At 33.5% G+C, this 24,034-nt stretch overlaps 1 protein-coding gene across 3 annotated transcripts in view; it reads right to left on the reverse strand.

Annotated features, from left to right (window-relative positions):
* Positions 1–2,464: 2,464 nt before the first annotated feature.
* Positions 2,465–24,034, reverse strand: part of LOC125062419 — a 34,087-nt gene continuing 12,517 nt past the window's right edge. For 2 of the 3 annotated variants that reach the window (XM_047668337.1, XM_047668335.1), the window contains exons 2-9: positions 13,544–13,626; positions 11,323–11,517; positions 7,115–7,222; positions 6,610–6,711; positions 5,995–6,127; positions 4,777–5,011; positions 3,948–4,141; positions 2,465–3,351 (exon numbers count right to left, since the gene is read on the reverse strand). In XM_047668337.1, coding sequence (XP_047524293.1) covers positions 3,245–3,351; positions 3,948–4,141; positions 4,777–5,011; positions 5,995–6,127; positions 6,610–6,711; positions 7,115–7,222; positions 11,323–11,517; positions 13,544–13,626 — 1,157 coding nt within the window. In that variant the 3' untranslated portion in view covers positions 2,465–3,244. Of the gene's footprint in view, positions 3,352–3,947; positions 4,142–4,776; positions 5,012–5,994; positions 6,128–6,609; positions 6,712–7,114; positions 7,223–11,322; positions 11,518–13,543; positions 13,627–16,582; positions 16,706–24,034 lie in introns of those variants that run through there. The other variant, XM_047668336.1, reaches the window with a different exon arrangement.

Genomic DNA, 24,034 nt, shown 5'->3' on the forward strand with positions numbered 1-24,034 from the left:
ACAATTTGAGAGTGACGGAAAAAAAGGGGAGGGCAACAAAGTTGTAAAAAAAAAACGTCATCTCGACATTCTCGAGCGTAGCTAATTTTTTTTTATTTTGAAGGAAATAATTCAAGAATAATGAAAAATATATAATCTGACGATTTCCGCAAGCCGAAATAACAAAAATTCGTCGATAAAGTTAAATGCGTGCAGCTGCGTGATGCCTACATTTCCTTAAACCGATCAGAATCTACTAAACGGCGTTCTAAATATTTCCCTCAAAATTACATTTCCTGTGAATTTGAACCGATTCGGACCGATAGATTTTGAGAAATTCTGAAAAATCTTAAAAAAATAAGAAATATTTTTTTTAAAGTGGTTTCTTTATCGATCAACTTCAAAAACTAATCCGCCTTTGAGCTTGAAAAACCACGTCGATCGCCACCAAGCTGGTCAAAAGCGGTTGATTCGTTCGAGAGATATCGTACACGAAAGAAACCCGAAAAAGTGTTTTTTCGGGATTACTCCGAAATTTGTGGTTCGATCAATTAAAATTGCTTTAAAAATGCAAATTATTTATGAGGATGATAAAACTGCGTCGAATGCCGCCAACCGCGTGAAAATTGCTTGATCCATTCAAAAGTTATTGCGGTTTGAAAATTCCAAAAATAGTGTTCTATGAAACTTCTATCAGACTTTCGAGCTGGGAGAGCTCAAATGCATAGAAATGTTATTTCTTTGAACTCAGCGAGCTCAAAATATCAATTTTAAGCGCCCAGGAATGGAATTAGCGGGAAGTTGCAGGGATGGCCCTTTAGGTGAACCGTTTTTCTATTTTTTTTTTGTCAGATCAGGCGAATCCCTCTAGATAATCGTCAGATTATGAGACAGTACGTTTAGAACATAAAGATGAACCACATATATCTTAATCTGACGCGCTTGAGTATTTCAAAATTGCGATTTTTTTTTGCAAATTAAGAAAATGGCTGTGGGTTTGCGTCCCATCGAAATCGTCAGATTAGTGAATGAGAGCTTTTTTTTTGGTGCACTTAACACTCCCTTAGAAAATCTGACGCGCTCGATAATTTTTATTTTTTTTAAATTTTCAACCCTTAAATACAACCACCCGCATCATGCAAACGATCAGATTAACATACGTACATTATTAAAAATACGTAGGGCATAGATGCTATCAATATCTGACGCGCTCGAGGATGTCCATGCAACAGTTTTTTTTTACATATTTAACTATCTATAGCCGCTTCCCCCACCGATGAAAAGGAATTTATCATATAACATTTTTTTCTTCTTTTTATCTAAGCTTTGCATCCCAATAGGTCTCTACGACGCTCGAGTAAATCCCCATTTAGCATCGTGGGCTCCCCTACCATATATAAACTTTAGTAATTGAAAGATATTAAAACAATAATTTGATTTCTTACTATAATATTCACTGTTTCTATACAATTTCCCTGCTGCATATTTTGTTTAAATATGTTAAGTGAAAAATTACAGTTTGAAACAATTTAGTTGTTATTCAAAAACTTGGCGATTAAAAACGGCGGAGAGTTTCTTGCCAGTTATGCTCGCCTGTTTTCTGCCCTTGATTTGAAGAAAAGTAGTAAATAGACGTAGAACTTCTAAGTTGTTTAAATATTGACATTCATAAGTGAAGAAATTCACGAATTTGAAAAAAAATTAGATTGAAAAAATGATTAATTTTTTACAGAAACTCTTTAAGTGAATTGTGGTGCGGTATCATATATATTTTTGATATTGGGATCTAAAGTCAATTTGCAATTATTTAACGAAACATATCATTAAGAACAGCGCCACATGTCGAGTTACCTCGGCATTTAGGTTGATTCTGATTTTTGATATAACCGCCCTCTATAATTTAAGTACAAAACTATAATGATGTAGTATGAATCACTTATTAGCAGCTTGTAATATTTTACATATGGACTAGATGACGTTGTATGGTTTCTGAAGATGGCGTTATTATTAAAATGACTCCTTCAAAGTGATGAAAAATACCATTATATTATTATTGAAATTGAAAATTAAAAAATAGAAAACTATAATAAATTAAAAAGGATGGTCCCAGAGGCACCTTGTGTACCTTTGATGCTGACAGAAGTTCCTCGTTACTTGCGATACTTATTCGTAAATACATTTAAATGCAATTGCTTGTCTTTAATGTAGGTACTAATTTGGGCTGCGACCCTTTTTGGGCATTCCGTATGCTCCTTTTCCCCCCTATGTTGTTCCGTATTTGAAACTACAATGCTCCTGAAACCCCCTAGCTCTTCAACTTTAAAATATTAGTATAGATATTATTAAGGAATTTTCTAATTGCCGTGACATAGGTCAGACGCCGTCTTCGCCAAACCAACTAACTAACGTCACCAACTTTAATTGCCAAATTTGTTTGAATAACGTAAGACTACAAGAATAATAGATTAGCAAAAATTAAAAACAGCATTTTAGTTTCGTTTATTTTTAATCAATACACATTTCTCTTAAGCATGTTAATAAGGTGACTCTAACAAGGAATTACAAACATAAGCAAGAACACATGAGCAAGACGTATAATGTTGTTTAGTTAAATTAACCATAAAATTACAAACACAAATATTTAAAGTATTAACTAAATACTTTTATTAAATAAATAAATTTATCTATACGATTATATAAAAAGATTGTATAACAACGCATCTCGTCTGGCAAATTCTCATATCTGGAATGCTTTGGGAACTCATTATAATGCAGTAAAGGAATAGGTGAGTGGACATTGTATGTAGAACATGTGAAACCCTACTATTCCCGATGCTTACTAGCATCATACATAGAATATCACACTGTTAATAATTTTACTATTGCGGCCTTAGCATGAGCAATACGGAAAATGAAATAATCATCGTAATAGAAAAGGAGGGTTTTATTTTTGTGTATGGAAACTTACCGTTCTTGCTTGAGCGCGCCTAAACGTACAACTTTCGTAGAGAATAAGTAGAAGGTTTAAAGAAGTTTACGACTGGCGTAGCCCACACAGCATTGATTAATATGTTTTATTTATTCAAATTATGTACATATTTTATCCTTTTGAGTTGGGTTAGTAGTACTTGGATAAAGAAACACAAGCTGTATTCTAAGAACCAATAATTTACAATAAATTTCAACATTTACCATGCGTATTTTATATATTATATAATATTAAAGCACTCTGCTAGCGATTCTACTATTGAATTAACTAGTATTTTTATTTTCCTAAATTGGTGAATATAATTGGTAAAATGGCAACAGGCTCGGATGCGTTTGGTTTATTGATGTAAATATTCCAAGTCTTTTCTCCCAAATCAAATATACCTGAAAAATAAATATAAGAAAATAAAATACAAATTGAATGGTAATTTGTACTCGTACTTATAAAGTTGATGGGTTTTGTTTGGTTTATTACGAAAATCTCAATACTTTTTTTGAAGGAAACATAAAGGTACAAAAATTTACAAAACGAGACAAACAATAAAAATCAGTCAATATATGTAACTAAGTGGTAATTTGGCTGTGTTATGTGATGGTAATCACGTGAAGGTGTGTTTGTGGGGTATGCTCATGATGCATCATGCAGGTGATTTTGCGCTATGGATATTCTTAATACTCCTTTTAAAATTCCGCGATAGCCTTAACAAATCGAGGCTTAAATATTGGTCGTTGTATGTCCGGGCTGCGCGATACAAAACTGAGTTTTTTGCATAGTTAGTGTTTTTTGTATATCTAAAGAAATAACTACCGTAATACCTATTATTTTGTTTTATTAAATCCATGAATTATAGTTAAGCCAAAAAATGTTATATATCCATTTATAATACCTGTTAGGAATACGAGGATCATACTGAAAATCCTCATAATCTTCTGTGGTTTTTTTACTTATAAAGGTAATAAGATCCTAAAAATTCGCTCACCAGCTGCGATAGTCTTGATAACGGATTCCTCCTGTTCCGCGAACACTTGGAAGTCCTGTCTCGAAGTGTCTGACAAAATGTTCTGGAGGTCTTCCCGTGTTTTGGGCTTCGGATGTTTGTAGATTGCATCCAACCGAGCGTTGCTACTGTCTATGATGGGGCCATCCACTTCCTTCAACTGTATACGAAGGTACCTGTGGGTAAGTATAAATTTAATTTACTCGTATGTTTTATATGATCAATAGATAGCTCATAAAGATGTTAGGTTAGCTGTTTCTATGACAGACAGCCGCTTTAACTTTCACCTTCCACTTGACCGTATACACGAAGAGCGGTTCGAATTGTTGCGAGAGTGTTCAGAGGAGTTGTTCGGATTAAATAATGCAGCTGAGTTTCATTAGCAACGCAGAATTCTACCTGTATAACCTCGATGTCCGCCGTTCCACAACTGAGCCTTTTTTAAGGCAGTATGCCGCGCGTTATTCACTATGTGGAACCAGCTGCCCACTAAATTGATTTCAGAACCAATTCGATGTAGGTTCCTTCAAGAAAAGAGCGTACAAATTCTAAAAAAGTGCACGTGCAAGTGAAATGCACTTCTGGTATTGACAGTGTCCATGAGTGGCGGTTTCACTTAACATCAGGTTCGCCTCCTCCACCGAAAAAACTTCCTACTTCCGACAGCAAATTGTATGTTTATGTTTGCAATTTCGATGTGGTTCTCTCAATAACCGTTGAACTGATGGTGCAACATCGTTTTGTTGAGTATTTGTGCTGGTGGATTATCGTCTTCCCTCACGTTTTACACTACCGGTGTTACACTACTTACTTGTTTGTATGTATTGTGACATCATTTTCGAACTTTTTAACATTCAACAGTGACTTATCCCCAGTTAGGTCTGGGGCCATCTCGACGTTGTAGAGGCTTCGTGTACCGTCTGCCTCAGTCCATATCATGTTCACGGAGCATCCATTGGCTGCTCCTAGACCCTGGTCGAGCAGAATTCTTTCCGCATCTTCTAAATTCTTTGCGGTCAAAAGAGCTCGGGTGATAAATGTTCGCGCTAGAAGAGATATATTTAGTAATATAGTCACTATTAGTTTCTAATTAGCATAGCTCAAAGTTGATAACAATTGTTGAATAATATCACTCTCATTGGTATTGTAAAATCACCTAGTTATCAGCCCGTAAGAACTAATTAGATTTATGTACGCAAAGCAGTTCTCTACTTAGGCAAGCCAATTAATAAGGTAAGTAATTAATTAGTACGTGATCTCTGTTTTAATAAATATTAATTAGTTCACCTGCATCACGTATGATGGACCTTAAGATATATGCTCAGATAGTTCGCCTGCTTAATTGATATCTATTTGCTATCTTCTTAAAGAACGCCATGGTATAAAAAGAAAACTCTAGTGTACAATAATCTATCTGTCAGATTAGATCTGAGATTTTCCATATAATTAAATAGCTTATAATTATATTTGAATGACGGATGTTCACTCTTCCGTTCTCAGTGCACCCAGTCTAGCTTAAATTTTGCATACAAAATCTTATAATATACTAGCTCCCCCGCGAACTTCGTTTCTGCTTAATGTGATTTTACTTAGCCTACCTTTTTAGTTACCAATATGGAACATTGTGTTATGCTACCCCAGAGACTGTTCGGTTTTCAGAAATAATTTTTTTTTAGGTTGTTCAGTGAATTTGTCTCTATATAAACCTCAGAGTTCAAGTCAATAGTTTTTAATATACAAATAAAAATAGGGGCTGATCGTAGGGAGGTGAAAATTAAGGCATAAAAAAATGAAAACAAAAGTTTTTGTTTAAAAAATTAATATTTTTTTTGGAGTGGACACCCCTTAAAGGGGTTTGAAAGATAGATAGTAGCCGATTCTCAGACTTACTGAATATGTATAAAACATTTCATAAGAATCGGTCGAGCTGTTTGGGAGGAGTATGGGAACGAACATTGTAACAAGAATTTTATATATGTATTAGATATCGTACAACATTTTTTATATTTGTTATTTTATAAATACTTACGAGTGTTCCCTGGCTTCAGTATCATAGGGCTAAGTGTGTTTATGGAGAAAACTAGTCCATTTCCATTGTATCCCATCGTGTATCCGGGCATGTGTCCCGCGTAGCATAACGACGCGAATCTTTCCTCAACGGCCTAAATAATAAATATCTCACGTTTACACAAACAGCGACTTCTTTTACTTTGAAAGTCGCAAACCAAAGACCATTTTAATAACCTAAAAATAAAGCGGGCCATAGACCGACCGCATGTTGCAGTCAAGACCAACTGCAATATGCAGTCGCCGCACGGCGATCTGCAGTTTCCATACTAAATTCATATTCGCAATACACGGACCGCTCGAGCAGTTCCTGAGCAAACCGCATATTCCAGTCGGTCTTGACTGCAACATGAAGTCCGTCTATGGCCCGCTTTAGTTTAGGTTTTAGGTTATTAAAATGGTCTTTGGTTTGCGACTTTCAAAGTAAAAATAGATCGATAAAAAGTATAGTATAGTAATTTCATAGATCGATTTAAAAATTTTACCATTCAAACCCTACATCCATCATATTATTCATAATGAAACCAAATATCAATCTCCGCTTCGCAAAGGTTATTACTAAGTATTATAGTCTTACCCCAAGATCTTTGTCCTCTTGAGTTGGTATTATATGAGCTGACATGATATAAAAGTGATTTAGCGTCTCACTGAATGCGTCCTCAGTATGAGCCAAGATTGCCTGAAAAATATTAAATAAATGTCTCAAATTTCACGTCTTCATGTCAACAGATTTAAATGAATATTAGTCCCTTATATGCATATAAAACGAAATAAATATCTTTTTTATCTCTTGATCTTGCCTTTGCCATATTTCTTTATTACGCAATCGCATTAGAACACAACTAAAAAACAGTAGTGGACCTGACACACACACAAACTCTCTCGAGTCGCTAGCTAATTGATACTAATTTTGTTTGCTATTCCTGTTTTACCCAAAAAAAAGTTCATTAAAACAAGTGATTGCAAAAACTTGCTTCGTTAATATCATTCGATTTTACTTGCATATTTTAGGCGAAATATTTATCGCAACAAAACAAGCGAGAGTTAATCCACGGGGAAGATCTTGTTAAACGCGTGCTTACATCGCTCGGCGTGTTTATTCCAATTGAGCTGCATCCACCAGTATCGTTCCTCGGAATGTGGTTATCGTTGATGGTGCCAATAATGTCGTCCATTTGCAACAGGAACAACTGCAATTAATAACATAAAATCAGATAAGGGTTAAACTTTAGGGATCACAATTATAATGAGTGTTCAGAACGTACGTACGTAGTACTGTACGGCATATTGGGTCTTGTATGAGTATAGAATAACGAACCTTTTGTATTGTCTATCAACATTACTATTTGTCATTATAACTTTTGAATTAACTACTATATGAGGAATGCATGCAAACGTTTATTGAATGCATTCCTCATATAGTAGGGGAGCCCACGATGCTAAATGGGGATTTACTCGAGCGTCGTAGAGACCTATTGGGATGCAAAGCTTAGATGATAAGAAGAAAAAAATGTTATATGATATATACCTTTACATCGGTGGGGGAAGCGGCTATAGATTTTTAAATATGTAAAAAAAACTGTCCAATCCTCGAAATAAACAGTTAAACAATAGTTGGATTTAACTGTTGTTTCTTTCTTGTATAGTGCACGTCAGGTTCTATGTTTTACAACTTCTGCATATCTCCCAGTAAAAACAGAATATTTTTCACGTAATAAATGATTTTAAAGAAACTACACCGACTTTGTCGAGTTTTCTTAATGATTGGAATGAGAGTGTCAATTCCTTGCAATTATTGAGTGTAACATTAGACATTATTATCGGTATTTCCACCTATCCAGGCTTTGATCCAGAGGCCTTCAAAAGCGTACCACATCATTAAAGGCAGCGCCCTTGCGTGGGCGGCGGATATCGATGCGGAGCCTGTGCGTTCACATGTCCCTTAAGCAAAAACTATGTGGGCTTCAACCATATTTATCACAAGGTTATAGAAAGGATTTTTTTTAATTGGTAAAGTATTCATACAAAATAATCTTATTACTATTTAATTGCCTATAAGATTGCGTTCAAGATTTATAAAATACTTAGTCTATATAGCTTTGATGGAAAAGAATTTCGAATGTATCTACTCGTATCTATATATCTTTACTAGCTGACCGGGCAAACGTCGTTTTGCCATATCATTTATAATAAAAAAATAGGAGTTGATCGTAGAGGGGTGAAAGTTAGGGGTTGTATGTATTTTTGTATGTTGTATCATAAAAAAAAAGAAATTAAAAATTTTGTCTAAAAAATAAAATAAAAAATTTAGGGGTGGACTACCCCTAACATTTAGGGGGATGAAAAATAGATGTTGGCCGATTCTCATAGATACCGGATAAGCACAAAAAATTTCATCAAAATCGGTCAAGCCGTTTCGGAGGAGTATGGCAACGAAAACTGTGACACGAGAATTTTATATATTAGATTTATATTTTAATAATAATACATTCATTAAATCAATTTCATCATAGCTATAACTCGTCCAAAACCCTTCAAAATCCATATTTTTTATTTAAATAAAAATATGGAATAAGTCATGTATAAAAAGCTTAAAAATATATGAATTATAGGTATGGTATAGTTATAGTAGTTAGGTATAGTTTTGCAAACAATTGTTAGTAAAAAAGTTAAAACAACGATAGTATAAAATTAAATTTTTCCATTCACCTACGAAAATGTTCGCGCTTCATTCGTAAAGGAGCTACCGCGCCACAGACAGAACTATCAAACTTATGTAAGTACCTTTTTTTGCGTTAAAACACATAAAAGTTATTTATTTTCAACACTTTCTAACTATTCTAAAAAGATAATACTTTTAAACCATCAATACCACGCAATTTCGAGAAGAAAGATGACATCATAGCATTATTAGATCAAAGACCCGACTATTCATTGTGTTGAAACTTTGAAACACGAGTTTCTAATTTACTCCTTTTATATAACTTAATTACTGAAATTGCTAAACATTGTCTCTATAGATACGGCCAAAAATCTATGACAATTTTATTATGGCGAACATCGTACCGCCTAACAGTCGATTCTTTATTTTTTTTAATACTTATTCTGCTATTCGGGACACTGGTCTAGCTAGTAAGATAAAAAAAAGAAAGTTGATAATACAGAAATTCATTATGTCAAAAAATAAAAATTTACCTTCCCGGAACCCCTCCACTAACACTTGAACTTTATGGTATGGTTTTTAAGTTCAAATTGCCTTTTAATATTATTACGAATATTTTGTATGGGAATATAGAAGTGTTGTTATTAGACTTTTTCACTCAATTTTTTTAAATTTTTCTCTCCGTAAGAACCATCCTCGTACTTCAAGGAATATTATAAAAAAAGAATCAGACAAATCGGTCAAGCCGTTTTCATGTTATGTCGTGACAACGGAAAACGGGTTTCATTTTTATATATATAGATTTGCTAAATTTGCACTTCACTTTGCAAATTGTTTTTTTTGATAATTTACGGAATCTGTTTTAATGGTATATAAATTAATATATGAACTATTTCTTGACTGTTATTATATAGTATAAAGTTGGATTTAGTTGAAAATAACTTATGTAACCAAACCTTGATATTATCGCGATTTATGCACTTTCATTTGGTAAACGCCTTTGCACTTTTGCTGTATCTTTTATTTTTATTAAGTTGCATGCAAGAGCTTGTAAGAACCACCTAATTATTCCTGTTATTTCAACGTAACGAAGTACTAAATTTTTTTGATATGAAAATAAGTATTATCATCTTAACCATGCCAATTCTAAATAGTACAAACCTTAACCCCGTCGTTTTTGCAGTTATAATTGCAAATTAGTAGGAAGTAGTAGGTTGAATTCCTAGTGAAACAAGGATCGTTTCGGAATAGTATTTGTATTTTTTTGTCTCAGCCACAGCTGCTGGGAATACATATATCCCACTGAAAGAACACTGTGACATGGATGACGTAAGTTGGAGACATAAGACCAGATTGCGCGTATTAGTTTCCTTAAGCAACCCCGAAAAAACTGATTTGGTAGGCAAGCACTATTTTCTAGTCGACTGATATTATTGAAGTGAAACTTCTTTAGGCGCATGAGGATAAAATTATTACGGAACGTCACGAAGATGTGCAGCGTTTTTGTCGAAGAAAAGGGACGAACGAACAAAACGATTGAGACCAATTGTGAGAGAGTGTGAAGGGGGTGAACTTATAGAATTCTAATTCTAGAATTCGAATCTATTTTTAAAATTAAAGTTTTATAAAAATAATTTATGAAATATTAGTGTTTTATATTTTTGCAAAATAATTTATTGAAAGCTCAAGTGACGACTTGTAAATTAAAATACCACGTGTTTTTATTATCGAAGAAAAAAATTAAAACAATTAAATTTATTATTTGTATTAATTTTCGACACTTTCAATATTTTAATGACAATTAAATTCATTAAATTCCTGACATATCTTCCTTTTTCCCTCCCTCTAAGTCTCGGAAATCTAAAGTTTTAGTTTGTATAAATATGAACAAGAGTTAAAAATAAGTTTGCCTAAGAAGTAAACTTCTTTGATATGTGTACTTTGTACGCACGCACTTTTTTTCTATTAAAAAACAATCAAACAACCGAAAAATACTTCATTATTACAAATGCTTCGGTACGCTTACGTGATACATCAGGTTTCATATTATTTAAAAATATCATACAACGCTCATACAACGGAGCATCGTTAAAATTTTAATGAATGAGTTCTTGGCCTTTTCGCTTTTAAAATCACATATTTATAATCGAAAATTGTTCTTTGTATATGATACCGGTTTTGCCTTAAAAACCTGCATATGATGCTAAATTGAAAATTATTAAACGTTTACGATTATTATTTAGTTTGTATATAAAATATATATTGTTCTAATGTAAGAATAAAAGGCTTATGAATTTAGCACAAAATTTTCTTGGATGGCAATTCGTAAATTTTTAGATTTTTGAGGTTGGGAAAGTGTATTAAAAAGAGGAAGAAGAGAAGCACAGAAAAATGTACTTTTTCAATTTTAACATGTAATTTTACGCTCATGTATAGATTTATTTTTGCAAGCACGTAAGATAAACGAACACGGGCACACAATAGCGTGAAAGCGACGAGTTTTATTAAAACTTTATTTTAATTAAACTGCATTGACATGATGCAAACAGAGTTGACAGGTGGTTTAAATAGATAAAACCTTACGATACATATTATATTTGTATTTAAACATTATTGACTCAGACAAACCTGATAGAACGGAACATCAGCTCCATCAGCGACGCCTTGCATCTCTTTCAAGTACCATGGGTAACGCTGTTTCATATTGGCTAAGGTTTTCTCGTACGCCTGCTTCCCAGTATCAGTTTTATATTCCTTCTCGAAGTCCCGCAGATTAGCGTAGGTTGCGATAAAATCTTTGATGACTGATGAAAACGTGCGACCCTGGAAATTTCGTTAAGTCTTGTCATTTTCTGGAACTGCATATTTATATTAAACATTAATTAATAACAGAAAAACAATTACTAACCTTAAAATATAATAACTAAAATATATTATTAATGGCAGTGTTCCCTTTGAATAGCTAGACTAAATCTTTGTCCGAGGTAGCTGCCAGCTCTTCGGACAAAGATTACATTTATATTTATATCAAAGCATATTTATTTTAAGTATTATCAGAGACAATTTATATCAATCTTTATATGTATGCAATATTTGGTATTATCGAGCTCAGGACTCACGGTTAAACATTAAATGAAAGCGCTTAACCTTAACCTGTTAATAGCAGCTCCTACAAATTAAAGCAATAAAATTTTCTTAGTATTTTGATTTATTTATTTATTTTTTATTTTTTATTTTTTATCGGACAATTCACACCAATTGAACTAGTCCCATGCTAAGCTGGTGAAGCTTGTGTTATTAGTAACGCAACATATGTTTGTCATATACATACAAATATGTATGTATATGACATACATATTATAGATAGATAGACATATAAATACATATTTAAACACCCAAGACCTAAGTACAACACCAAATTCTCATCACATCGATGTTTGTCTCAGCCGGGGATCGAACCCGGGAACCATGGATTCGCAGTCAGGGGTACTAACCACTATTATGGTTATCTAGAATTTTTAGGTGAAACGAAAATATAACTTAGTGCAAAGGGGGCCTTATTAAGCCTGTGGTAGATAATAATAAGTCAATACCAATTCAATATCGCTCTATACAAATAAAAACACACTAAAATGGCGTAAAAAGAAAAATATGTATAAAAAGAAAAACTATAAGCACACAGTTTGTATCGATAGTTTTCCAGCGCACGCCACGTAATGGGTTTAGGAGTTTAAATATTGTCGTCACACCCTGATTTAAAAACATAATAAATTTTAACTAAACCCAAGGTAAAACTAAGACCTAAATTCATTGAATAACATTGAATATAACTCGATATTCCATTGAAATTTCCTTCATCTACAAACAATAGGATTGAGGAAAAAAGTTTTATTTCTAATCAAGGAAAGCATTAGCAGTCTTCGCTCCGATAAGGTACGTTGGTATTGATTAACGCAGATTTAGTATCTATCCAAGACAAGGAAAACGTATTGTCTTCGCAATTTTGCCACTAATTCGGCGTTTATTCAAGGTTTGCCGTCATTATGTGGCGACGAATACAAGTTATTTACGTTCACAATACCACTGCCACAGTTTTTCTGACAAGGTCGTCTATGGGAACGTGATTACAGAAAATAGAGGAAAATTTACGGCCATTACAGGTAATAAGAATATTGACATATCCTACTAATATTATAAACGCGAAAGTTTGTAAGTATGGATGTTTGTTACTCTTTCATGTAAAAACTATTGAATGGATTTTAATGAAACTTTACAATAATATAGCTTATACATCAGAATAACACATAGGCTACAATTTATAAAGATATTGTGTGAATTTTTCAAAATATCAAGTAAGTAGGAAAAAATCTACCATCTGCTAGCTATTCTGGCGTGCGCTGTCAAAACCGCTAGAGTTACACATATGTAATGTATGATTGAAATGTTTATCTTAAATAGTCAGTTTCTTTTCTACGCCACAGTAATATAAGCTACTCGAAATACTAATACTGCGCAGACGAAGTCGCGGGCAACAGCTAGTTTTCTTAATAATAACAGATAGCGTTAGAAGTTTAGAAGCACAACTTGTCTGAAAACATTTTTTTTAAATCCGTAGAATAGATGGAAAAACCATTCGTTTAAAAAAAATTATCTATATCAAGAAAACCTTTATGCATATCTGTGTCTCAATACCTAAAATGTATCTATTAACGCTAGTTTCAGCGCATGCTAATTGGGCACATAGAAGGAAATATTGGGAATACTGTATTAGTGCATAGCCGGGGCTAGAAAGACTTGCCTCGGGAATTATGTTTATGTGAATTTCTAAACTTTAAGACAAAAAACTTACCACATCGTGACCGACTTCATAATGAGAACCTCTTACATATATGACGGGTACAGCCCGACGTCTTGATGTATGCTCACACGTGCCTGTAAAAATCCATATTGTGAACAATAAAAGATCGAATATAAAATAGGCTAATTTTAAAATGTCCTTCGATCGGTCAATTTAACAAACTTCTTTTGCCGAAAGTCTTTTATGCCAATGATATTTCCTGATTAGTCAATCACGAATACACATATCGTTTATTAAAACATATACATAACAATCATATAAACAGTATTTACAATTTTCGTAAGCTAGTAATTTAAAATTAATAAATAGAAAGATAAAACAAGTTTTTAAAGTTTGGTCCCTGTGGCAGTGTACTTTTAACACTGGCAGCATTTCCTGCCTGTATTGCGAAACTTATTCGTTGAGCGAGGAAAGTACGAGCTCTGGGGTCACCGATACTACCTACCAGGCGCCAACTTAAATCTTTAATTAGCGCCTGTACACTTGAATCCCACGGCCCAAGAAAAGACTCTTGAGCTCTCATCATAAATTATGTGGAATATGAATTTAAAAGGTATATAATTGCTTGCATATATATTTGTCGCAGCCAACTAGCTTAATAAGCCGTTCAATTAACAGCCTAGCCTATTAACTAAATAGAGCTGTTTAACTAGCGGCCTCAAAGATATTCATTGCGTTTGTAACAACATATAATAAACTGGCTAATGCTTAGGCCATTCATACGATAGTGATCAAGTGGCAGAAAAAAAATTAAACATCTGAGATAAAAAAATTAATTTAAAAATTAATTGAGTCAGTAACAACTAAATTCACATTATTATTGTCACTACACTCTTACAATGTACTTATAGTTTTTCATTAAACTTTGGTTTAAAGAGTTTCGTTACGAGCTTGAGAGTGGCAGAAAGTGGAACTAAATATACATTAACAGTCAACAGGCTAAGCAAGTAATCAATATCTTTCAGGCCGCTAGTTAAATGCCGTTGTTTAGTTAAGAGTTAAGGCTGTTAATTGAACGGCCTATTAAGCTAGTTGGCTGCTACATATTCATTAAAACATTCAGGTTCTCTACATCTTTCATCTTCATCTGGGTCTAATGTAAATTTCTGTATCTCTTTCATGATATTTTTATCTTAATAAGTTTATACAGATTTTATTTTATATTTGAAGGAATTGATAGACTATAATACAACGAAACAACAATTCTTAAAATAACACTGCAACTTTGGATTATATATAAAATAGTTATAATAACTATTTTTACATGTCCTTTAAGTTATCTTTAATATACGGAAATGGCTATAAATAGATAAGTGCGGATAATTGCGGTGATTTTTAAGCTTTAACTTTCGAGTAATAAAAGCGAGGCAAAACTTTATTTTACCGTATAAGTTTTTTAGTAATAATAAATGTTTTATGACGCTTAAAAGGTCAATCGGTTATATTTAGGTCAATAGACCTTTATTACGATTTCGTTAGACCTAAAAAGCCTCTTTCTAGGGTTTGCAAGCAATATAATTTGTCCAGTCATATGACTGACAAGTGAACCTTTGAGCTAACAGTGAATATTCGGTATACGATTTGACAAATTACACTAGTCCATTTTCTTGGCCCATTTTGATAATCCCATATGATAAAAAATTTGAGACTTTCTTGCGTATAGGTATTACATTTACTTGAAGTTTACCTTATTCTGAATAGCCTCATTCTTAACCCGCGACATTTATTATTTCAAAGGGAAATGAACCCAGAGCTTGTTAAAACAATGCACGAAATTAATACATAAAGGTGCTTTTGTTCGAATTCCGTACTGGTGAACTTTCAATTCTACCATTTCATTTCTCTCGCAAAAGTATAATTGTTTTATCACTTTCATCATTATTTACGTAGTGCATGGAATAATTCAAGCACTTGAATAATTGATTCACATTGTATAATGTATATGTATTATATTGTTCCTATCATAGTAAAATTAAATCTTTAAATAGAACAATGATAATGTATCATATTACACGTATCAAACTTATTACATTTCATTAAGAAATTGTCAGATGTTACACGAGTAATAAATATATTTTTTTTATAACTCCGTGGCTCGGGTCACACATGTTTATTGCAGGTAAAATTGTGATAATTTAAACGCGATTTTTTTTAATTAAAAATTGCCGTTTTGCTAAGTAAACCGTAATATGGAGTATTATTATTAGGCTTATCATATATTGAAGTGTGTTTGTGTGTATAAACCAGTTGAGCTGACACATGATGTATGCTCCGTTGATATTTTTGTAAAAGACTAACACAACTACTTTCTGTTAATGTATATTTCTATTAATTATTGATTTCTACTTTAGGAAACGGTATTCAAACAACAAAAACTATTTTACAAGAAATTAGATGCATACAAAACAATGTTAAATGCTTAGACCTTGACTAAAGTAATAAATTAAATATAAAAAAAACTGGTTAGTATATATTCAAAGATACGATATAATTGAAACTACATCGTAATATTTTACAATTATACTATCTGATTGTAATGAACAACATTGCATTGCGAGCTACGTACCATTATTCTTGGTTTTAAAAATAATAATGTTTCCTGAGACGTCTGGGAACTCTCCGATTATTTTGATATATTCTAATGCCAAAATACATTTAATAAATGACCTTCGCTTCGCATATCAAACTGATTACCATATCGCAAGTATTATTAATAACAAAATAATAATTATTACCTTCGGATAGTGGATTCTACCTAGGCAAGCATGAATCTCGATAAATAACTGCATTGATAATAAACTAATACAATTAAAAAAAAAATCTTGAACTTCTGCTGAAGATGCGTGGTTCAAGCAATAACGTTCAAGAGATTTCGAATTTATAAACTGTCTAAAAAAACACTATAATATACTTGCCTAAAATAATACAAAAACACAATTAATTAAATTTATATTATGATATAGTTTTCATATCATTATAAGTCTACTATTACTCTTAGATAATTATTGCATTAGCATTGTTTGAAATTACCATTTCGTCCTCTCATAGCAACGTCAAGGCCAGAAATAAACACTCGTGGTTATATTATTCACAATCACTATGAAAACATATATTTCTTTTTTAATTGTCAGTTTGTGACAAAAGCGCGAACGTTACTGACTAAACTAAAAATGATCACTGCATAATATACCACGGCCGAAGGTACAATTTTTACATTCAAAGATACGTTTTTAATATTATATTTACGTTAATTTTTGACACTCATCAACATTTTAAATAATTATCACTCATTTAAATAAATAATTTAATGTTTCAACGGTATGATGAACAGATATTTTTTTTTTTAATTACTACGGCAACGATTTTCTGTATCAGTTGACCATTCGCGTCCTTCATAAAGATTACGAGCAAAATCAACACGTATATATTTAAAATCGTTTTTGCTTACATTTTATTAACATAAGGCTATTTTTAGTTTTTGCGATCATTTTGAAAGGCAGATCAAATGAAAAGATATAAATGTCTAATTAAGTTGTATTATCAATACCATATTTCCTACAATTTCGAATGTCTCCTAGACTTAACCGGATGTACAGCCTTCAAAATTCTACTTTCATATTGGTTCGTTAGATATTTTCCATGCCTTGTCGCCCTACTATTTTTTTTTAAATTTATCTTATCCTTTCAGTAACTCTTTTTCAAGTGGAAGAGGCATGCTTTGTCTTTGGGCTGTATATGCCGGCTGTTGAATTTATGCAACTGGCTTAATGTGTTGTACTGATCTATTGTATTGAGTGAGTTCGTAGCCCATCAAAAAAAAAAAAGGTGAAAAATTAAAGATTTCCGGCATCGTTCTTAAAGTTCTATTTTCCACATAGTCGAGCTGTCACAAGCTATTTTCCACATAGCATCCCCCCTATTGTGCTATGTATATGGGCAGCATAGCGGGTAAGGAGATAGAGGGTAAGCGTTGTGACCCGAGCTAACTTAGTAACTAAGAATCAATTTATGTAAATGTTTAGCTTGGAAGGACTTGACAATTTCTTTAATGTTGATTTATGATCTCTAAATGTCCTGACTCCTGAGTCCTTCTAGGCTCTTTATGCTAAGGACATAAACAAAGAAATGTTAAGTCTTCATTGACATCTTTCGGAGATGAAGAGCAAATTACAAATTAAACTACGTTTTTACGTTATTATTGGACAATTTAATGGACATTAAGAAAACAGAGCCTCAAATTGAATTTAGTACTAGTATTATCCAAGAGATCAAAATTACTAGGATTTGTTACGTAAAAAAAAACGTGGTGACATTTAAATGTTTTTGTTAATAACCCTGAGCCAAACTTAATTAAGATAATAATACCCATATTGAAATGATACCAATTTTCGTCACAAAAGCATTTATAAATTATTATTATTAGTGTTTTAAAGTTCATTTTGCTACTTAAGTAGTTATTACTAATCTATTACGCTAAAATTTGCATGTTAATTTTTCTACAAAATATTCTTATTAATCCTACAAATATTATAAACGCGAGTGTTTGTAAGTTGGAAGGATGTTAGTTACTCTTTAACATAAAAACTACTGAGTGAATTTCAATGAAACTTTACAAAAATATAGGTTGTAAGTCAGAATAACACTTAGGCTACAATTTATAAAGATATTGTGTGAATTGTCCAAAATATCACGTAAGTAGATCTACCATCTGCTATTCTGGCGTGCACTGCCAAAACGGCTGATCGAGGAAAATCCCTTTGTGTCGAAGAAAGAGCAGCTCTTTACTTCCTCCACTACTGGCTATATAGCTAAATGTCATGAAGAACTGCCCATGTAGCAATTACGCCCGCCCGTATTGAGATCAAATTTTTCAGTTTGTGACAAATACGCGGTATGGAATGCCAATTTAGAGGTGTTTAGAAGAATTAAAGCAATGGAAAGAAGCGTACTAAAAATAAGAAAAATACATAAAATTAAAAGCGAAAAAATAAGATGAAAAACAGAAGTGATAGGCTTACATTATGCCCTGAAACAGAAGTGGCAATGGGCGGGACATACAGCAAGATACACAGATAAAAGGTGGACTTTAAAAGCAACTGTATGGAAAGGACCAAGGGGAAGAAGGAGAAGAGGGCGCTCCAAAAAAGGTGGAAAGAAGAAATAGAAGCGGTAGCAGGAAGCAAATGGAGAAAGAAAGCCATAGACAGAGTCAGTAGTAAAAAGCTGGAGGAGGCCTTTACCTGTAAAGAGGTTCCGATCGACGGTACTGACTACTGAAGGTAGTTAGGATATAGGATAACAAGATAACAATAATGTATAAAATGTAAAAAGTCTAAGCATTTTTGTTGTCATGATTGTAAATTAAACGGGCTTTATTATTATTATTTTAATCCGAAAAGAATGGAAGCAGCTGGAAGAGGCCTATGTGTCACAGGACACGCTGATTACCAAAATCGGGTCATATGATGTATTAGATTAAGTTAGGTTATGTAACTTAAATAAGTGTTAATATATTACTCTGGGTGTCAGAAATAAAGGCTTAATAATAATAATAAAATAAGAAAACTACAAAATACCTATATCTATAAATTTAGTTTTTCACTATTACATACAGATCTTAATTATATTTATTTAATACAATTGACATAATTAAATAAAAAGGAGGGCAACTGGCGGCCTTATTTCAAGCGATCTATTCCACGCAACCACTGTGAGAAAAATAAAATTTAATTAGATAAGGTAAGCGCAAGAAGTGCGGAAATACATAAGACATAGTTATTTAGACAAAAATTATACATTTCATTATTTATTTTCAAGGGCGTTAAGTTTATAATGTAAATGATTTGTATAATTACCAACTGAGATAATTCGAAGGCAAAGCTAGATAATGTATCTATTACTAAGTTCCTGTGACTTCGTTTGGAAAAATAGTCAAGATTTAGCGTAGAGGCTGATTTACACAGGGTAAGTAGACAAGTCAGTCGCAGCGCCAATGTCGGCGCCGCGACTGACTTTAACTGTTTAAGGCTGATTTACACAGGGTAAGTAGACAAGTCAGTCGCAGCGCCAATGTCGGCGCCGCGACTGACTTTAACTGTTAACATGAAGTAAGTAGTAGTGGTGCGTTTCTTACGATGAGCACACGTGTGTGAAGTCAGTGGGAAAAATGAATTCGTGAAAACAACTGAAACGATGATTTAATTATTTGTTGAAAAATTTATCAATTTTGCTGTTGAATGAGTTAATAGAAATGGTAGAAAATGAGATAACTAAAAATAAACGACGATGGGTAAGAAAATGGATTGACGATAGAAACGAAACTGGTGGCTCTGCTTTGTTGCTGAAGCAATTGCGATTTGAAGATCCTGCGGAGTACAAACTGGCCATATAATTGCACCAATTTTAAGGTTTCGTCTTCGCTAAGCTTCATTTTTATCGCCAGCGAAAAAAACGTAGTCACTCTACAACGCAGCGGCAGTGACTAACCACGCACTGACTTGTCTGTTTACACGGGGTTTATTTGGCTGGCGCGGGGGTGCGCGGGTGGCGGGGGGCGCCAACTGACTTTAAAATATTCGTGTCCGAATATTCAAGTCAGCGCTGACTTCAAGCCACTGTACTGACTTCAAATCAGTTTACACAGGGTTTTTTTCGGGTCAGCACTGACTTGCCTCGAATTTGTAGTCAGTTACTGACCCTGTGTAAATCAGCTCTAAGAGAGGAATTTAGTTTGGCATCGGTAAGACCAGAAAGAAACAACTGAACATGTCATTGGAATATCTAGAGACATTAGCATACAATCCTCCTTTTGTAATATCAACTACAAATATTTAGCTGATGCGCTTGACAAAGAATAAGAAGGAGTATGATGAGCTGGTCAACTGGCGGTCGCCAAGCTCCAGTAGTGGAGAGGCACTACAAGAAGAAGAAGAAGAAGAAATATTTTAGTAAACCTCCATGCTTTATAGTTCAGAGCCGACATAGCAGTGACAATCAATGAACTAGCGTAATTTAAGGAAGTTTTTGCCGCGTACCACCGCTATGAGGAACCAGCTGCAGTGGAAGTATTTCCGAACCAATTCGTCTTAGGGTCATTAATAAAAAGAGCCTACCAATTATTTATAAGTCCGAAAATCTCAAGTAAGCCCTGTGGCATAAAGAGTGTCTATCAGCGGCTGCATCACATAACATCAGTTGAGCCGCCTGTCCGTTTGCCACGTTTTATATAAAAAACAACTAAACGGAGGGGCGAACATACATCGTTCGAATGAAATTCGTGTACTGTATAAAGGTCGATTTACATCAAACGAGCGAATGCTCATTCTATCCCCACTACATCAAATTCTTCTAGTGTAAACAGGCGTAGAGCATTCTTTCGTTGTTCTTAGTGCGTTCGCAAAGATTCTATAGAATATTCTAAGAATGCTCGTTCGCTTGATGTAAACGGCGCAAGAGCGCGCGAACAGTTGCTTAGAGCGTTCTAGCGTGTTCGGACGTGCTCGCGCCACTGAGCGGTCTTTTCAAAGCGTTCTTGTGTTCTAGCGATTGTTTACGTATCTTATCGATTAAATTATTATTATTTTTTTTTATATTGATTATTATTATTTTAATTATTCGATTTGTATTATTCATTTATTGCAGCACATACTTCAGATATAGCATTACATATTGTCGATTTAGACATTTTAGTAAAATACATCAGGCTTCCATAGGAATCTCCAGTTGCCAAAAATCGCAAAGTCACTGCTAGTTTGTCATATGCAGGAATCGAGTCTCTAAAATTCGTACTTGATTTTCGAATTTTTTCTATGGTCAGAGATAGTAAATGATCATAATCCTCCGGCGCCATTCTACAAAAGTTTTGGAATTGTCCACTTTCTTCTTGTTTTCGCATATCCGTCATTGTTTCACCTACATTATCCAGTGTCCTTCGATGCATTAAATTTGTAACCCACCAACGTTTCTTCCTTCTTTTATTTTTGAGTTTTCGCGACAAAATAATAAATGCAGCACTTGCAATAATGATATCGCTGTCAGAGTCAGACATAACGAAGCACTACCAATACTAACCACAGAATTGACACGAATGAGCAAAAAACATTCGATCTAGCTTTTGTTTACACTAAAAGATTACGAAAGAATGCTCTTGTTCTAGCTCTAGCTCTATGTTCGTTTGATGTAAATCGATACCTCTAGCTTTCGTTTACACTAAAAGATTACGAAAGAATGCTCTTGTTCTAGCTCTAGCTCTATGTTCGTTTGATGTAAATCGACCTTTATACGTATACAAATTAGATGCGCTGCAACTGTTGAAATTAACGTATTTTCATATAACTCATAATTATGGATTTTTTTTGTTTATAAACGCGTTCTGTTGTAGGTAAGCAAGTCCGTAGAAATGAAAACAGTATGTGGCTAATTCTTAAACACAGTTTATAATTAATATTTAGTTTAGTATCGGATGGCTGCCAAGGTTAGTTTTGTTTTGTCAGGCTTGTGGTTAAAGTATGCAATGACAAGTCGGCACAGAGGTTCTACATAGCGTTTGTTTTTGTTCAGCCTTGCGATTCTGTAACTCACTTTTCGAACTCACACAGCGGTTTCCGCAGCGCCGGTCGCGCTCAAATCAGTCGTAAAGCAGTCATTTTACGATTTGGCATACTGATAAGGAGGGAGCTTGTAGTTTAAAAGTGAGTTACAGAATCGCAAGGCTGGCCTGACAACCAAAAGTAGCTTGGTGAGAGAATTCAAATTGATAAATTTGAATCCAAAGAGAAAACTAGTTTAATTTTCTATTACTAATTTTCTAAAATTTTAAAGCATGTGAATGCATTGTTGGCTTGAGCGTGTGACTTCAACATTGAAGTTGTGTGATCGAATCAAGGCTATGCTATTCTTTGTGCGAATTTAACACTGCATCTCGTGGTAATGGAAAACATCGCGAGGAAACTGAGATCCTTATATCCAAAAGTGGACGTCGTGGGCTTATCATCTGCTTGGCAAACAATAGATCCAGAAATCTGAGACCAAGACCGATGGTTGCGGTACCACTGGTATTCTACATGTGAATATCGATCGTTATTAACTTTGTGGAATATTTTCGACACGCTCAAAAATGAACGTTAATTTTTATGGCATTTTCGAGTTCGGTGTATGGGCGTGGTACGACCCAATTAAATTATTTACCGTCGTTGTTCATTATCAATTAAAACAGTAAGTTCGAGCTTTTTGCTATGAAATTAAAAAATCCTTAATGTCACAATAAAAATACATTGTTGTATGTTGGCATTGTGGTTTAATCTGATATAAATACTTATATAACAATCATTATATATATGTTCTATATATATATATATTTTTTTTAATGTAACATTTGGTTCTGCACTTCTCGCACGCATCATGTTTCTTTTTTTTTGTTTAGTTTTTCTCTTTAACTAGGATTGCCTGGAAGAGATCGCTTATTAGCGATAAGGCCGCCCGTTGCATCCCTTATAATTTTTATGTAGGTATTGTGTTTCTTTTATTTGCAACGAAGTGTAAATAAATAAATAAATAAATATACAGTATTTACAACTTTCTTAACCTACATAGTAATAATAGTAATAAATAGAAAATTAAAACCAATTTTAAAAGTTTGGTCCCTGTCTGTGGCAACCTTTAATGCTGGCAGAATTTCCTCGCTGTATTGCGATACTTATTCGTTGAGCGATGAAAGCACCACCTCTGGGGTCACCGGGACTATCTACCAGACGCCAAATTAAATCTTTAATTAGCGCCTGTGCACTTGAACCCCACGACTCAAGAGTCTATACTCGAAATTCGAATTTGGAGGAAAGACTTAATTTGAGCCGTAATAATACTTATATACAATTGTTATTTACTTTATAATATCTGGGGTTGATAAAAAGTTGAGTTAACAAAAACTCTCTCGTTTATAGTAAAGCCAGGTTATTTGGAATACGTGTTCCATGAACATAATCGTATTTTAAATGGGAGCGTTCATTAAACAATACAATTATTAGCTTCACCTATTTATTCAAGGTTCTAGTATTCGGAATACGTTTTTGTTCGAAAACCCTTCAAACTAAAACAGATAATCGGGTCGAAATTTCAATGCGTGCGTGCTCCTATTTCACCATACCTCCTGCTGATAGAAGACAAGTCTTTGTTTTTAATTTATGTTATTATTATTTATTACTTAAGATGTCATGTGGAACATGCTGTAATGGTTGCAGCTTAGGAGCCTTACAAACGTTGTGTAAAAAAAAACAGTGCGATTAAAAAGTGTGGCGGAGAGTTTATTGTCAGTTCTGTTGATAATAAAACAATTTTACTTTTTTATTTTTTTGTCAGTTCTTCTCTTCCGCTCTACGCCCTTTGGGAACTGGCACTAAATGTAAAGTTAGAAGCATTTCATATACATTTCTTTTTTTGACGTTCATAAGTGTACATTGTGTTACCTATATGATTAAATGATTTTTT

Source organism: Pieris napi, chromosome Z (genome assembly GCF_905475465.1).
Source record: "Pieris napi chromosome Z, ilPieNapi1.2, whole genome shotgun sequence".
In the NCBI taxonomy this organism is placed as follows: Eukaryota; Metazoa; Arthropoda; class Insecta; order Lepidoptera; family Pieridae; genus Pieris; species Pieris napi.